Below are 17,121 nucleotides of genomic sequence, written 5' to 3' on the forward strand. Positions count from 1 at the left end.
ACACAAATATGACTTTCTTGAATTACAGTTTAGACTGTTTAGGAGGCAAAGGAGGGTTACAACAAAAGGTCCATTGGTTACCTCTTGATTTGTGTTTGGCAAGTCCTTATAAGCAGTAACAATAGTCTTGAACCTAAGGTCTATGTTCTTCACCTTGCAAATGGCATACATGGAACACATCATTATCTGTTAAAACACAATTATGTTAATTATTTTACAGAGCACAATTCATTGGCAAGAAGCTCCAAATAAACTTAAAATACCCATTTTTCATCATTTCCCTCCCTAAAGTCTAAAATATCGGACTTGCCACGAACCAGTGCCACAACTCAGAGTAAATGCATTAACTTGCATTTTTGTCTGCATATATGTCATTAATTTGTAAAGACATTATATAAACAAGTGGGAGTGGGGTAGTGGTGCTTCAGGGACACCTTCCTCCTCAATTATGGCTTAATGAATGTATACAATGTCCCTAACTTGCCTGTCAAATGTGTTAAATTCTCTTGCATATCCATGTCTGATTGCACAGTATCTTAAAATAGACAGAAATATTTATATTTAGAAAGTGCGTCAAGTCAATGAGGTTTAAACAAATATCAATGCCAGTGCCTATAAATTTACGCCCTTACATTAACACCTAACAGAAACTTTCAGAAACTACATTGTTTTGGTGCAACATTATAGGGGACACCAAACATATTGATATAGATAGCCACGTGTTTTAACATAATGAAATCAGAAAAAATATTCTTTTTACCTTATAACGGAGGCATTGATTTTGCTCAAAGTTTGGAAGTCAGTCCTCAAAGTTGGATGAATCTTAATCAAAACTAATGATTAAAATGATAGATAATAGCGTGTGGAAGTGTCAATCAATAAACTACCTGGAGCAATTGTTCTTAATTATCTTTTTCTCCATTCTAGCTATAATACCAGCCAGCTGTGCTCATCGGGCCTCAAAATCCCCAGCAACTGGAAGGAAGTGAGGATTTCTACTTAGGATTTCATAAGAGAGCAATGCTGGAAATGCCAGAATCCCATTAAGGAGCGGGATCTTCTTTACCTTGGTGATCCAATCCCCTCCAGATGGTCTAGAATTTTTCCATCCCTCAAAACTCTTGATTCTTAACTTTCCACTCACAGTCTCTGCCCTTCTACTTTAGAAATCTTTAACAGCCAAATTGAGGAAGGCTTCTTATTGGTAAAGATAGTTTCTTAGCAAAACATCTACCTAGGAAAGGAAAGGAAGGATCGCTATCAGGAGAAAGTGCCAGTTAGCATGGTCTTAATGTGAGGTCACATTTTGAAAACTATCAATGTGTTGAAAATAATTTGGGTTAGCATATGAGCTACAAGGATCAAAAAGCTGCTTGTTCAATTTTAGTAGGGTTCTGCTGGCCAGTCTTAACCAGGCCTTAGTAGAAGCCCCAAAAGAGACCCAATTACTGAGAAAGAAAATTAGGTGGGATTTTTAATCCTGATCACCAAACAAGCTGGAAGGAATATGCTTGATAATGGTGTAGTAGTTGAATAACCCTTTGCATCATTGCCAAATACTACAGCAATTTCAAAGTGGACCATAGGAGCTCTCCTTAGTTTTCTTTTTTGAGAAAATGGACCCCCACTCAGTGATTTTCACATAAAAATAGGCTGTAATTTGGAATTTAGAATATTGACAGTAGAAGATCAGTAATAAACCAATTCCAAATCATGCCTTACTCCAAGAGACATGGAATCAATGCCCCCAACACCACAAGTTCCGTCAATAGCACAATACCTGATCTAAATGTCTGTCTTTCATAAGTTCATGCTCATTTGCTAATGCGTGCTGAAACAACGTCCATATAATAGCTTCCAGCTGAGGATGCTCTGATGGTAGATGGAGATGATTGCAAAGCATATTCAATCGAAGATATGCCAGTCGGTACACTAAACAGATAATATGCCAAGAAACAAAAATATTGAATTAGAGCTCAATAATTTGTCTCATCAGATGTCAATTTTAATGTTGTCATAATACATTCATACGGCTTTAGCATCCTACAAGTAACCTTGTTGAAAATGTTTCGGTGGGAAACCTTGCTCAATTCAGCAAAACAGTTTTAAGTTATTCTTGTGTGGAGTGGAATTTGGCTTCCTGTCATTTCTTTTATCATGCAGTATCCTTTGAACACCAGTTATCACATGGATTTGATAAAGTGAGATCTTGATCCAGTCACAAGCGGCACCTGGAATGGCCAGAGACCAGACTCTAGTGGCTGGATATTATTGCTCACCACTGGTGAATATGCAGTTCTTTACTCTTCAACAGTCCCTCAGGACTGAGATAACTCGATTCCACTCTGATCTTGTGCTGGCTGTTGTAGTTATTTTTCTAACTTGAATTCTATAGCTGCCATATTAAGGTTTGAACTTGGGTCTGTTGACTGCCAGCTAAAACATTTGAACTACCACTGCATCATCCATGTACTCAAACATATTATCAGGCAGCGGCTTGAGTAACTGTACAGGAATGGATCAGCTAAAGGCATGGTGTGTTAAGGAGTTCAGGTCATTAGTGCCACTCTTGGGGTATTGTCAAGTCCTAAAACCTTCACTGCATTCAGCATTTTCAGCTGTTTCAAGATATCACATGGAGCTTGTTGCTACTGATAGTTTAAATCCAGTTCCTGCCTCTGTTTGGAATTCTCCATCTGATGTAAAATGTGTAGATTCTATTTGCCCACCAACTTACAACCCATTTAGTACAGTAAACTAAATACACTGCTTAGTCAGCCTGGGTTACAGATGGAGATGAAAACAATGCTCATTCCTATTAATGGCAACTGCTGTTAATGCTAAATCTGTGCTACATTGCACAAGCAGATCCAAAACTGCAAGAAGTAATGAAGGATAAAAAATCAACTTCAGATACAAGATAAGTAGCATGCTAAAACTTTAAAAACTGGAAGTAACTTTAGAAACATCGGGCTAACATGACATGATACTATCAAGCCACTGCTATCAGAATAATCATTTTCATGAGCATATTTTGTAATAAGTGACTGTGTGGCTAGGCATAGCTCAAACATCTATAAATTCACCGGATACAAATGTTGTCAGCACAATCTCAGATTGTGACGAGGAAGCGTACAAGATTAAAATAGATCCTCTGGCTGAGTGGTGTCACAACAACGGCCTTTCACTCAGTGTCAGTAAGAACAAAGAATTAATAGTTTTAGGAAGGGGAAGTCGGGAGAACACACACCAGTCCTCACTGAAGGGTGGACAGCTTCAAGTTTCAGGGTGTCAACATCTCTAGAAGTCTACGCTGGGCCCATGTTGATGCAATTAAAAAGAAGGCACGGCAGCAGCTATATTTCATTAGGAGTTGAGGAGATATGGTATGTCACCAAAGAATCTCGCAAATTTCTACAGATGTTCTGTGGCGAGCATTTTAACGAATTTCATCACTGTCTGGTATGGAGGCACAGGACTGGAAAAAGCTGCAGGAGGTTGTTAACTCAGTTAGCTCCTGGGCACCAGCCACTCTACCATCATAGAAATCTTCAAAAGGTGATGCCTCAAAAAAGCAGCAGCTATTTTTAAGGACCCCCACCAACCCACTGTATGCCCTCTTCTCATTGCTACATCAGTGAGGAGGTACAAGAGCCTGAAGACACACACTGAACATTTTAGGAACAGCTTTGCCATCAGATTTCTGAATAGTGCAAGAGTCCACAAACAATACCTCACTATTTTGCTCTTCTTTTGCACTACCTATTTACTTTTGTTATATATTTCTTATTGTAACATAGTAACTTTTGTGCATTGCACTGTACTGCTGCTGCAAAACAAAAAAATTCATGACATTTGTCAGTGATAATAAACTTGATTCTGAAAAGCTATAACAGTATCAAACTATTTAAACAAACAAGTATATCACAGAAAAAAAACTTTCTCATTACCGTATTCTCAGACATTTAGGAATGGGTAATAAATGAGATGCATCTTTAGCTTCCCGTATCAAAGCACCAAAGTAGCCAGTCTATTTACCAATATTTTGGCTAATTTGTTTCTACTTTCTTAACATTACCAACAAATCCACTATCAAAAGCACAAGAAAAATATCTGTACATAAGTTTACCTTTTTTGTAAAAGAGAGAGAGTGAGGTAGATTTCTGAGGCTTCTGCTGAGGTTGGGACTGGGACTGAGATTGCACAGACGATGGTGTCTCAGCTTTTGTGTGTTGCGTGGGAACTGTGTGCACTGTACCAGACCCTTTCTTCCACGGTGATCTGACAGGGGAAAGGTAACTGTGGACAAAAAAAGATTCCAGAGATGACTGGGCAACTCAAGTAAAGGAAAAAATAGATCCATGTTAACAACAGTTTAGATTAGTGAGTCTACAACTTCAACTACAAAACTCTAGCTATAAACATAAGCAAACAGCAACTCGTCTCTACTAATGCTTACAGATCTGCAGCAGTGTGGCTGTGCTGGAGTGGCTGTTTGAGCGTACTGGTAGGTTCGAGCTGATCTGGTTGATCTTCCTGTTCTTTTTGTTGCTTGAGGATGTCAAACAAAGGTGAATTCTGAAAGTAACAAAAAAAGTGTATTGGAAAAATCTAAACAAATCTGTAAGTTTTTCAAAATTGCTTTTCATATTGTAATACAGAGAATGGGCAATAAGGGAGAAGGAAGGATTTGACTGATGAGCCATTTATATATAAAAAAACAGTATCACAACTGGATTGAGTCAATTAACAGCAAAGTATTCTATGATTCTTCAACAGTAAAACACTTTCCTGTCACTGAAGCTAACATACTCTCTTTTTTCTGACTTGCTTAATCATTCATCTGCAGATCAATCACAATCAGAAAAATAGCACAGAAAAAGCACTAATCTTTCAGTATACTGAAAAAAACAGTCGATTGTATATCTGCAAACACGAGGAAATCTGCAGATGCTGGAAATTCAAACAACAACACACACAAAATGCTGGTAGAACACAGCAGGCTAGGCAGCATCTATAGGGAGAAGCGATGTCGACGTTTCGGGCTGAGACGTTTCGGGCCGAGACCCTTCGTCAGGACTAACCGAAAGATAGTAAGAGATTTGAAAGTAGAGGGGGGAGGGGGAAATGCGAAATGATAGGAGTAGACCGGAGGGGGTGGGATGAAGCTAAGAGCTGGAAAGGTGATTGGTGAAAGTGATACAGAGCTGGAGAAAGGAAAGGATCATGGGACGGGAGGCCTCAGGAGAAAGAAAGGAGGGGTGGGGGGAGCACCAGAGGGAGATGGAGAACAGGCAAACAACTAAATATGTCAGGGATGGGGTAAGAAGGGGAGGAGGGGCATTAACGGAAGTTAGAGAAGTCAATGTTCATGCCATCAGGTTGGAGGCTACCCAGCCGGTATATAAGGTGTTGTTCCTCCAACTTGAGTTTGGATTCATTTTGACAATAGAGGAGGCCATGGATAGACATATCAGAATGGGAATGGGATGTGGAATTAAAATGTGCGGCCACTGGGAGATCCTGCTTTCTCTGGCGGACCGAGTGTAGGTGTTCCACGAAACAGTCTCCCAGTCTGTGTCGGGTCTCGCCAATATATAAAAGGCCAGTGGTATATTGCGTCTGGTGCTCCCGGTGTGGCCACACATTTTAATTCCACATCCCATTTATTATTTATTGAAATAAATCAATAGAATGGAAAGATGCAAAAATTTACGGAGAAAAAGGGGAAAGTACCATGCATGGGCAAAATGAAAAAAATATAAAATTCAAGGATGACACACATAGTTACAGCCATCCCCAGAGCAGAGGTAAACTTAGCTCAGCTGCTCATTGTATAGTACGGAAGTCATAAGTAAGGGGACAATACAGATAGTGACCATCCAAATTCACTATACTTGTGACTGCATTTTGAAAAGAAAAATCTCCTGATATTTCCCAACAGCTCTGCAAACACTTTCTGTGAAAGAGCTAAAGAAACAAATTTCACTTACAGAGTGATTATAAACATTACTTTATACATGGCATTTCCCAGGCGAGATGAACAAAATTTAGAAGTGAGATATTTGGCCAAAGGGTAGCTGGTGTTGCCATGTTTGTCATCCATATTCATCCCATGTACAGACTTATCCATGAGGTTCATTGCAGAAGAGTACTTTGACAGATATGTTAACTAGCACAACCTAGTATCATCAGGAATTCTGTAATTGACTAGCAGTGAGTTTTACGGTGTGGAATACTCTGCTATGGGATAGGAATGATGGTGGGAGGAAGGATTGGTATGCAGAGCACTAGAGCACAGCTTTCCAACGTGACAACGACCCATTTATTCTTGACTTCTGGTTTCCATCAATTCAAGTATAAAGCAATGTTAAAAGATTCTATGGATGTGCAAAAACAAAATGATTAGGAAAGATTCATATAGGCCCTGTGTAGACTGAGACAGGAAAAATTCATACTGGATAATAAAGAAGTGGCAAGGAAGTTAAACCCAATATTTTCTCGCTTTCCCAGAATGAGAAGCTCAAAGAAACTTGCATTAGCATTTCACTAGAGAAAGTAATAGGGCTGAAAGTCAATAAATCTCCTGGACCTAATGATATGCATCATAAGATTTTAAAAATGTGTTATGGAAATCCAGCTATCTATTTCCAAAGTTCCTTTGAATCCAAGATTTCCCCCCCCCCCCCCCCCCGGCCGATAGGACAGTGACAGTAAATGCAATCACATTACTTTTTTTAAAAAAAAAGGAAGAAAGAAAACAGAATTTTTTTCCTTTACATTCTTTCAGTGGATATGGGGTTGCAGGTTGACTCATCATTTAAGTGCTTCTCCTCAATTAACCTCTAGAAGGTGGGATGAGCTGCCTTCTTGAGGCATTGGTATACTCAAGATGCTGTTAGGGAGTAAGTGCCAGGATTTTGACTCAGTGACAGTGAAAGGCTATCAGGTTTTTGAGTCTATAACTATCAGGATACATTAGTGAACAGGGAATTGGTGGCTCTGGTGTCTTTGGACAATTAGAGTACATTCAATAAGATGCCATCAAGAGATTATTAAACAAAATTGGAGCGTGTGCAACTCAGACTAAAAAACGGGCATAAATTAAGGATTGGATAGTAGACAGGAAACAGCATTGAATAAGAATCAGAATCAAGTTCATCGTCACTGACATAAGTTGTAAAATTGTTGTCTTTTTGGCCACAACACTACAGGTATGATAAACTACTATAAGTTACAATAACGATAGATAAAAAGAGCAAAAGATGAACAGCAAAGTAGTGTTTGCGAGTTCAAGAATCATTCAGAAATTTGATGGCAGAGGGGAAAGGTCAGACAGCACAGAAAGAGGCCTCTCCATTTGCTGAGCCTGCACCATTCATCTAGCACTCATTCAACCCACATCTTCATCAGCTTCCTCTGGATTCTACTCTCATCTACACATCTGGGGCAATCCATAGTAGCCAATTGACCTACCAACCGGCATATCTTAGCAATGTGACTGGATACTGTAGCATCTTAAGGAAATTCAATTTGGGTAAAATTGTAAATTCTGCAGCACAGTGTTGTAGGTCTGAATTAAAACTGGGTTTCAAAAGCACTATGGCAGCAGCTTTAAAAACCAGGCCAGTACTTCAAAGTAGGACTAAGAGGATTAATTCAGATTGGCAAGATACAAAGCTGGCTACCAACGTGGATGCAGGGGACCTCTTGGAGGGCAAATGAATGCACAAGATGAAATGTAAATGGGAAATTGTGAATTAGAAAAAACTAAGGCATCAGCCATTCAAGATTGAGAAGAAATTTCTTCAACCTGAGCACAGTGAATCTTTAGAGTTCTCTGAGACAAAGTTTTAGATATTAAAGTTATCAAGGAATACAAGGTTAAAGTGCCACTGGGAAGAAAGATCAGAAGTGGTCTCATTCAATGGAAGAGCGAGTGTGAGAGTCTAATGATCCACTCCTCCTAGTTCTGACACAAAGTAGCAAAAATACCAAGTAGTCCAAAATCCTGACCCAACAGAGACTGTATTGCAGAGAAAGTCATCACAGACCTTGTCAAAACAGTCTCTAGTATGGATTGTGTGTGGTTTAGGAGAACAGTTAGAGTCCATTTGCCAGAACAGAGAAGTTATACATTTGCAGTTTACTAATCAGTGACATTTTCTGTGGCTTCAGCTGATGCGTAGGCTTTGAGCATGCATAGGACTGATCTTCCTGTTTTACTGTTCTGGGTCATGGAGTTGTCTGCAATGGCCAATGATGGCTTTGACAACCAGACTACAGTAGCTGCAGATACATTTCATATAGTATTTCCAAGATGGAGAAATTCCACCTTTCTACAAAATTGGGCACCATCACCTTCCAAGACTCATAATCTGCTATTTGGACCTATAAACTAACTAGCATGCTGTGGGCAGAATGTGAGGTTTTGGTTTGTTCCTCCCAGAAGTAGACCAGTGGATATTTGGTAACCACAACTTTTAAATTCCTGGATTAGACATAGAAACATAGAAAACCTACAGCACAATACAGGCCCTTCGGCCCACAATGCTGTGCCAAACATCTACTCACTTTAGAAATTACCTAGGGTTGGGGGTTCTGGTGACGTCATTGTCCAGTGTGGCAGCTTAAGTCAATAGCTCCTCTGGAAAAACGCATATTTTGCCCTGTTAATCCGTCAAATATAAGATCTTTTGAAAATATCTGAATTGATGAGGAGGGCAAGGATGGGGAGAAAGAATGGAAATAAAAAAAGCATCACTGCGGAGCCTGTGGACGAGAGGGGTGCAGCGAGCGGCTCTCCTACCCAAATGCATGGTAGTGAGACTAACGATGGGTCTCATTCAGGCGAAGCGGCAAATATGATAAAAAATTCTGGAAGAGATACGTGGAATCCAAAAAGATATAAAACAGCAACTAAGTGATATCAAATCAGAGCTCGCCAACACCAATCAAAAAATAGCGGTGGCAGAGACACGAATTGAGAATGTGGAAGATCGTGTGCAAATCATGGAATGGATACTAAATAAGACGATAAAAATATTAAATCAACAAGAAAGTAAACTGCTTGACCAGGAGGGAAGATCATGATGGAAAAATATCAGGATATATAATGTTCCCGAAGGATTGGAGCGTTTGTCTATGATGGAGTTTGTAGGAAGGTTGCTGCGGGACGCGCTGGAGATTCCTTCAACTATGGAACTTGAAATTGAGAGGGCGCATCGTGCACTCATCCCGAGGCCTACTGGAGACAGAGAAGAGCCATGCTCAATGGTAATCAGATTCCTTTGATACAATACCAAGACAGAGATTCTACAAAGGGCCTGGGGCAAGAAGAGGGTGTTTTTGAATGGGAAATTAATATATTTCGATCAAGATTACCCCCCGGCAGTCCTGCAGAAACATAAAGAATACTCTGAAGTAAAGCGAATATTAAAGCAAGGTAAGATCAGAATCCAAACTCCGTACCCTGCTAAACTGCGGGTGTTTTATGATGATGGGATCCAACTGTATCAGACAGTGGAACAAGTGACTACAGGCATGAAGAACAGAGGGTTGCTAATCAGCGTGATCAAACCGAGGGAAAGCCTGGCTGAGCAGTTATCTCGATCTGCTTGGGAAATAGTAAGAGAACGGAGAAAACAGGGGATGGGAGGTGGGCGAGTAAAGAATATCAGGAAGAGAGTGTGAGTTTTCCGAAGACAGTCCTTACCCCCTCCAGAAGAGCCATAAGGTTTTGCTAACTTTAAAAGTGTTGATAAGCTACACGGAAGCAAAAATAGACGGTGTTATACCTATCTCAAGAAATACTTATTATAATGTGGATTTTATATTACTCAATTTTTTTAAATTCATTCATTCACGCCTTTTTCCCCACCTAAATGATATATATATATATATATATATACATACACTCACACACACACACATATATATACGAGGAATACACAGGGAAATCTTTTCTGTGTAATGGATTTGTTCACTTACTTTTATGGGTACTGCAATGGGAGCCCTCAACTCACAGGTAGGAGGGGCTATCCCCCACAGCTAGACATTTCCTCTCATTCAACCCAGGGTCATACACTAGAGGCCTCAGCCTTGGAATCACACCTTCGATGCCTTTTTAAAAATTATTCACGTTTCTTGGTTCTTATTTGTTCAGGGAGTAGATTGATTCAAGTTTTATTCTGCTAATTTCAATGATATATTGACAAATAAAAATACACATAGCTAAGGACAAAGTAAAATTCATTTCTTTTACTGTCAATGGGCTGTTAAATTCAATCAAATGCAGTAAAATTCTAACCAAAATGAAAAAAGAACAAGCCCATGTAGTATATTTACAGGAAACTCACGAGTGATAATGAGCATGGAAAACTAAAGAGAATGGGCTTCACTAATTTGTTTTTGTCCCTCATATAAATCAGGACATAGGAGAGGAGTTGCTATTCTTATCTCAAGCAAGCTAAATTTTGAAAAAGTATTCAAAATGGGAGATAAGGAGGACAGATAGATACTGGTAAGGGGGAATATAGACAGAAATTCAGTTACTCTATGGAATATATATGCACCCCCAGGAAGTGATACTGGTTTCTTTCAGAAAATTGCTAATATTATGGTAACGGAAACAGAAGGTCTTCTGATATGTGGGGAGGCTTAAATTTACAATTACAACCAAACTTAGACTCTTCCAATAGAAAAACCTATGAAACAAAGTCGTTACATAAGAAAGTTAATACACTTTTTGAGGATGTTGGTCTAATTGATATATGGAGAGACCTTCTCCCCAACAGAAAGGATTACACTCATTATTCTGCCACCCCCCCCCCATTCTGTATATACAAGAACAGACTATTTCATAACATTTGGAAAAGACAAAGACGAAATAAACACCTGTGGAATTGGGACAATAGATGTAAGTGACCATGCACCTATATATTTATCTGTTGATTTTGACCTACAACCAAAGAGTACTATTTGGAAACGAAATTCATGTCTTCTCAATGATCCATACTTTAAATAACAAATTAAAAAAGAAATTCGTCTTTACTTAGATTTCAAAGATAATGGTGAGGTTTCACCTCCCATTCTATGGGATACTCTGAAGGCTGTTTAAAAAGGGAAAGTTATAGTGATATCTTCATATAAGAAAAAAATAAGGAATAAAACATTAGAGGAATTACAAAATAGGCTGAAGGAACTAGAAAAAAAGCACAAATTGAATTTGGCACAGGATACATTAGAGGAAATTTTAAAAATTAGGAATGAAATTAATAGTTTGGCGATGCAAGAAATCAGGAAAAATGTAATGTTTCTGAAACAGAGACATTATGAAAGTGGATCTAAGTCTATGAAAATACTGGTGTGGAAACTGATAAAAAAAAGATAGCAGAAAATACAATTCATAGAATTAGGGATCCAAGAACAAAAATGATAAAAAAATAAGCTAAGTGAAATTCAAGAAGCTTTTGAAGTGTTTTACAAAACTCTATATTCCGAAGTTCCAGGGGGAAGCATAACCCAAACTGACACCTTCCTGAATTCTCTAGAGTTACCCACTTTAAGCAAAGAACAAAATAGAACGATGACTGCTGACATAGCTGAAGTTGAACTAAAAGCTACAATTAGTAGGCTTAAATTAAGCAAGTCACCAGAATCAGATGGGTATATGGCAGAGTGGTACAAAGAATTTAAAAATGAGTTAATTCCTGTTTTACTCCCCACACTGAACTAGGCTCTAAAAAAGGCACAAATGCCACCCAGTTGGAAGGAAGCGATAATCTCAGCTATACCGAAAGAAGGCAAGGATAAAATAGAATGTGGGTCACTTAGACCAATATCCGTTCTTAATGTAGATTATAGATTATTTACCTCCATCATGGCCAAACGATTAGAAGAGTTTCTACCCATACTGATACATAAGGATCAGACAGGTTTTATACAACAACAACAAACACAAGATAATATACGAAGAACACTTCACATTATGGATCATATACAAAAAAAATAAAATTGAAGCAATAGTGATAAACGTGGACCCTGAAAAGGCATTTGATTTGGTTAATTGGAATTTTCTTTACAGAGTTTTACATAGATTTGGTTTCCATGACACAATTATTAAAACTATACAGGCACTATATGACAACCCTACTGCTAGGATTAAAATCAATGGATATTTATCAAATAGTCTTACCCTAGAAAGGGGCACAAGACAGGGTTGTGCATGGTCACCACTACTCTTTGCATTATATCTGGAACCATTAACTCAATACATCAGACAAAATGAAGATATCAGGGGAATTACTATTAAAGGGACAGAGCATAAATTGGCCTGTTACGCAGATGACATTTTGATCTATCTAGGGCAACCAACATACTCTTTACCCAAATTGTTGCAATCCTTTGAACAACTTGGTCAATTATCAGGATACAAGATCAACATAGATAAAACCTAATTACTTTCATATAACTATAGCCCACCAAGAGAAATTGAAAGTAGATATCCCTGGGCATGGCAAACAGAGTCTTTCAAATATTTGGGCATCATTATGCCAAAAGATTTGGCAAAATTATCAGAATGTAATTATCAGCCTAATTATAAAAAAATTAAGGAAGATATAACAAGATGGAACCTAATTGCTTTTCTTAGTCTCAGTTCAAGGATTGCCCAGACTATTATATCTCTTTCAGACCCTACCAATAGAGATTAATCAAAATCAATTCAATGAATGGAACAAAATGTTATCCAGATATATATGGCAAGGTAAAAGGCCTAGAGTTCATCTCAAAACCTTGCAATTAGCCAAGGGAAAGCAGGGAAGGGGCTTACCTTCTCTCAGAGATTATTATTTTGCAGCACAGTTGAGAGCTGTGATATGTTGGTGCAACCCATCATATTACGCTCAATGGAAAAACATTGAGGAGAGGATACTTCCCATCCTCATACAGGCATTTTGGCTAATAACAACCTACAAAGGTACATAAATACTATTGATAACCCATGGATGAAATGGACACTTAAAATATGGAAAACTATTATAAAAGGATATAAACTAGAGGGAGATACTGCAATTCTTAAATGGCGTGCATATGACTCGGATTTTACGCTGAATAAACTGGATGTCAGATTTAAGGACTGGACAGCTAAAGGAATAACAGTTCTTTGAAACATACTGGAAAAAGGAACACTGTTCAGTTTTGAAATGCTTAAAGAGAAACACTTAATAGAAAAACAAGACTTTTATCAGTATTTGCAGATGCGACAATGTGTTAATAGGATGGTTAAAATTGTAACCAAGGCAAGAACATGTTTGATAGAGTTGTTTAGAAAAGCATATAATTCAGATAACGATAGTAGAATCATTTCAAGTGTCTATAAGGGTTTGTCAAATCTTAAAACACATTTGACTTCATACATTAAAACAAAATGGGAGAAGGAAGGAGGGATAATTATATCTGAGGCAGAATGGACAATAATATGGAAATACAGTATCAATAAAAGTGTACCAGTTCACAGAAATCGAGGGAGTTGATAAGCAAAAACTTGATAAGATATTTTATTACACCCTCTCAGAAATCTTATTATGATAGTAACCTCCCTGTTTGCTGGAGAAATTGCGGAAATTAAAATGCAAACCTTTATCATATTTTCTGGGAATACCCCGCTATCAAAGACTATTGGAATGGGATACACAATGCCCTACAAGACATCTTTAAATGTAAAATACCCTTAGAAAGTAAGACCATATATTTTGGGTATATACCTCAAAAATGGTTGAAAAGAGATAAATATTTAATGAATATACTGCTGCTGGTGGTAAAAAGACTCTTACCAGGAAATGGTTATCACAGGAGAGCCCAACCTTAAATGCATGGATGGAAATTACAGTGGACATTTACAAAATAGAGAAGATAACAGCATCTGTTAATCATAAGTTGGAACAATTTGATTCATACTGGGAAAAATGGTTTAACTATATAACACCTCATAGGCCTGATTTTATTCTCACAAATCAATGAATCTGTTGTAAAAAAAAAAGATCACTCCCTACTTGTACATAGTTTTCTCCTTTTGCTTGTTCTTTCTTTCCACTCTTTTCTATAAGTGTATACCTCAGATAAATACTATGGAGATTTGTGGCATATATGACTATATAAAATATACGCACAATATCTGAAATACGTCTTATGGAAATGTTTGTTTGATGATGAACTTCAATAAAAAATAAATTCCAAAAAACAAATTATCTAGGGTTACCCATAGCCCTCCATTGTTCTAAGCTCCATATACCTATCCAGGAGTCTCTTAAAAGACCCTACTGTATCCGCCTCCACCACTGTTGCCAGCAGCCCATTCCATGCACTCACCACTCTCTGCGTAAAAAACTTACCCCTGACATCTCCTCTGTACCTACTTCCAAGCACCTTAAAACTGTGCCCTCTCCTGCTAGCCATTTCAGCCCTGGGAAAAAGCCTCTGACTATCCACACGATCAATGCCTCTCATCATCTTATGCACCTCTATCAAGTCATCTCTCATACTCTGTTGCTCCAAGGAGAAAAGGCCGAGTTCACTCAACCTATCCTCATAAAGACATGCTCCCCAATCCAGGCAACATCATCGTAAGTCTCCTCTGCACCTTTTCTATAGTTTCCACATCCTTCCTGTAGTGAGGTGACCAGAACTGAGCACAGTACTCTAAGTGGGGTCTGACCAGGGTTCTATACAGCTATAGCATTACCTCTCAGCTCTTGAACTCAGTTCCATAGTTGATGAAGGCCAATGCACCATATGCCTTCTTAACCACAGAGTCAACCTGCACAGCAGCTTTGAGTGTCCTATGGACCCGGACCCCAAGATCCCTCTGATCCTCCACACTGCCAAGAGTCTTACCATTAATACTATATTCTGCCATCATATTTGACCTACCAAAATGAACCACCTCACACTTATCTGTGTTGAACTCCATCTGCCACTTCTTAGTCTAGTTTTGCATCCTATCAATATCCCACTGTAACCTCTGACAGCCCTCCACACTATCCACAACACCTCCAACCTTTGTGTCATCAGCAAACTTACTAACCCATCCCTCCACTTCCTCATCCAGGTCATTTATAAAAATCACACAGAGTAGGGGTCCCAGAACAGATCCCTGAGGCATACCACTGGTCACCAACCTCCATGTAGAATATAATCCATCTACAATCACTCTTTGCCTTCTGTGGGCAAGCCAATGCTGGATCCACAAAGCAATGTCCCCTTGGATCCCATGTCTCCTTACTTTCTCAATAAGCCTTGCGTGGGGTACCTTATCAAATGCCTTGCTGAAATCCATATACACTACATCTACTACTCTTCCTTCATCAATGTGTTTAGTCACATCCTCAAAAAATTCTATCAGGTTAGTAAGGCACGACCTGCCTTTGACAAAGCTATACTGACTATTCTTAATTATATTATGCCTCTCTAAATGTTCATAAATCCTGCCTCTCAGGATCTTCTCCATTAACTTACTAACCACTGAAGTTATGAATTAAATTCATAAAACATTCTGTAAATTAAAGTGAGGAGAGATTATGTTTACAGCATCAGTCAAACAAGCTTTGAAAATTCAGGTTTTTGAATAGATTGATTTGAAAACATTTTGTTCCTTATATGGCCAGAAAACAAAATTAATATTCATATGGTATCAGGTATTGGTGAGGTGTGATGGAGAGATACAGATTTATATTTCTTTAAAACATTTCAGTTGGTATAACAGTGCAACTTTAAAATCAGTAAGTGATTTCGAAATAGACTCATGCTGCTACTGACTTTTTGAAACCAATGAAAATGTCAAATGTACTTTCTAAACAGAAGAGTAAAAGTCACAACTTCCTTCATTTTAGGGAAACCATTACTGACATGTTGGATGGCAGCAATTTGTACAGAAACAAAATGGTTAACACATTTTAGCATTTTTTTCCATTTATGTAACTAAAAATGTCTGGTTCTATTAAAATTAATACATGTTTCGCATGAATGGTTAATCTGACCTTTTTCTATAAAAGTTCTATTCTATACATCCTCAAGTCCATAAATCCTTCCTAAAATGCAGTGTTAAGAGCTGGAAACCATTTTCTAGCTGTGACCTAACAAAAGTAATGGTTCCTCACATACCTCTCAGACACTGACATAAACCTGGAAGTAGGCTGAAGAAACAATTATTCTTGTGTATATTTTAAAATATACAAATACCATCTTAATTATAAAGGTTGAAAGGTACATTTATTATCAAAGTATACAATTCTGAACTTCTTCAATACTCCAAGTAGCCATGAAACCAAGAGAGGAAAGCAGCACGATCATCAACCCCCAGATCTCACCTCCCCGCAAAAACGGAAGAGGCACATCAACCCTCTAATCCCTGAATGCACAAAAGAAAAATGAGATCAGGTGAAAAAACACAGAATATAAAAATTACAAGACTGAAAAAGAAGTCTATAGTCCCAGTCAACATCCAAAACGCAGAAAAAACCTGGGTACACTGTCCAGGAGCAGTGGCAGGCTCTACTCTCTCAGGTACAGAGCAACCAATCAAAACAAAGAAGCCAGTGCTCACTTTTTGCCTTGGCTTCAATCTCCCTCATCACTTCAATTGGCAAACAATGGAAGCTTTAATCGGTGAAATGAAGCCAAACATCAGTTTGCAGAGTCCGCTACAAGTTTCGCACATGTTGCCTCTGCCGCCCAGAATCCCCTTGGAGACTGCAGAGCGCAGGAACAACCAAACAATCTCCAAATTTTCACACTCGTCCTGATGTTTCAATTGCCCTTGTCGCTTTAATTGGAACAATGGGGTCAAACATCGGCTTGCCATGAAGTTCAATCACGCTGTCTAAGCCTCCCGGAATTCTCTCGGAGACTGCAGAACACTGAAGCAGCCAAACAATCTCCAAACAGCAAAACACAAACTCTAACAGTTCCAGAATCACATTCAAGATGAAAAACAAATGTAAAAGATACAAAAGAAGTGAAAAAAGATTGTTTCATGATCTATCCAGAAGATGTCGACCAAAGGAGCATTGTGTGCAGGCGCCATTTTATATAAACTGCAAGATTAATATAATACATACTGCT

General features: G+C 38.4%; 1 protein-coding gene across 1 annotated transcript in view; it reads right to left on the reverse strand.

Annotated features, from left to right (window-relative positions):
* Positions 1–17,121, reverse strand: part of rb1 (retinoblastoma 1) — a 307,448-nt gene that overhangs the window by 33,369 nt on the left and 256,958 nt on the right. Inside the window, exons 18-21 of the mRNA XM_073045946.1 lie at positions 4,460–4,578; positions 4,130–4,299; positions 1,781–1,932; positions 82–186 (exon numbers count right to left, since the gene is read on the reverse strand). Of these exons, the coding sequence (XP_072902047.1) occupies positions 82–186; positions 1,781–1,932; positions 4,130–4,299; positions 4,460–4,578 (546 nt within the window). The remainder of the gene's footprint in view (positions 1–81; positions 187–1,780; positions 1,933–4,129; positions 4,300–4,459; positions 4,579–17,121) is intronic.

Source organism: Hemitrygon akajei, chromosome 5 (genome assembly GCF_048418815.1).
Source record: "Hemitrygon akajei chromosome 5, sHemAka1.3, whole genome shotgun sequence".
Classification (NCBI taxonomy): domain Eukaryota; kingdom Metazoa; phylum Chordata; class Chondrichthyes; order Myliobatiformes; family Dasyatidae; genus Hemitrygon; species Hemitrygon akajei.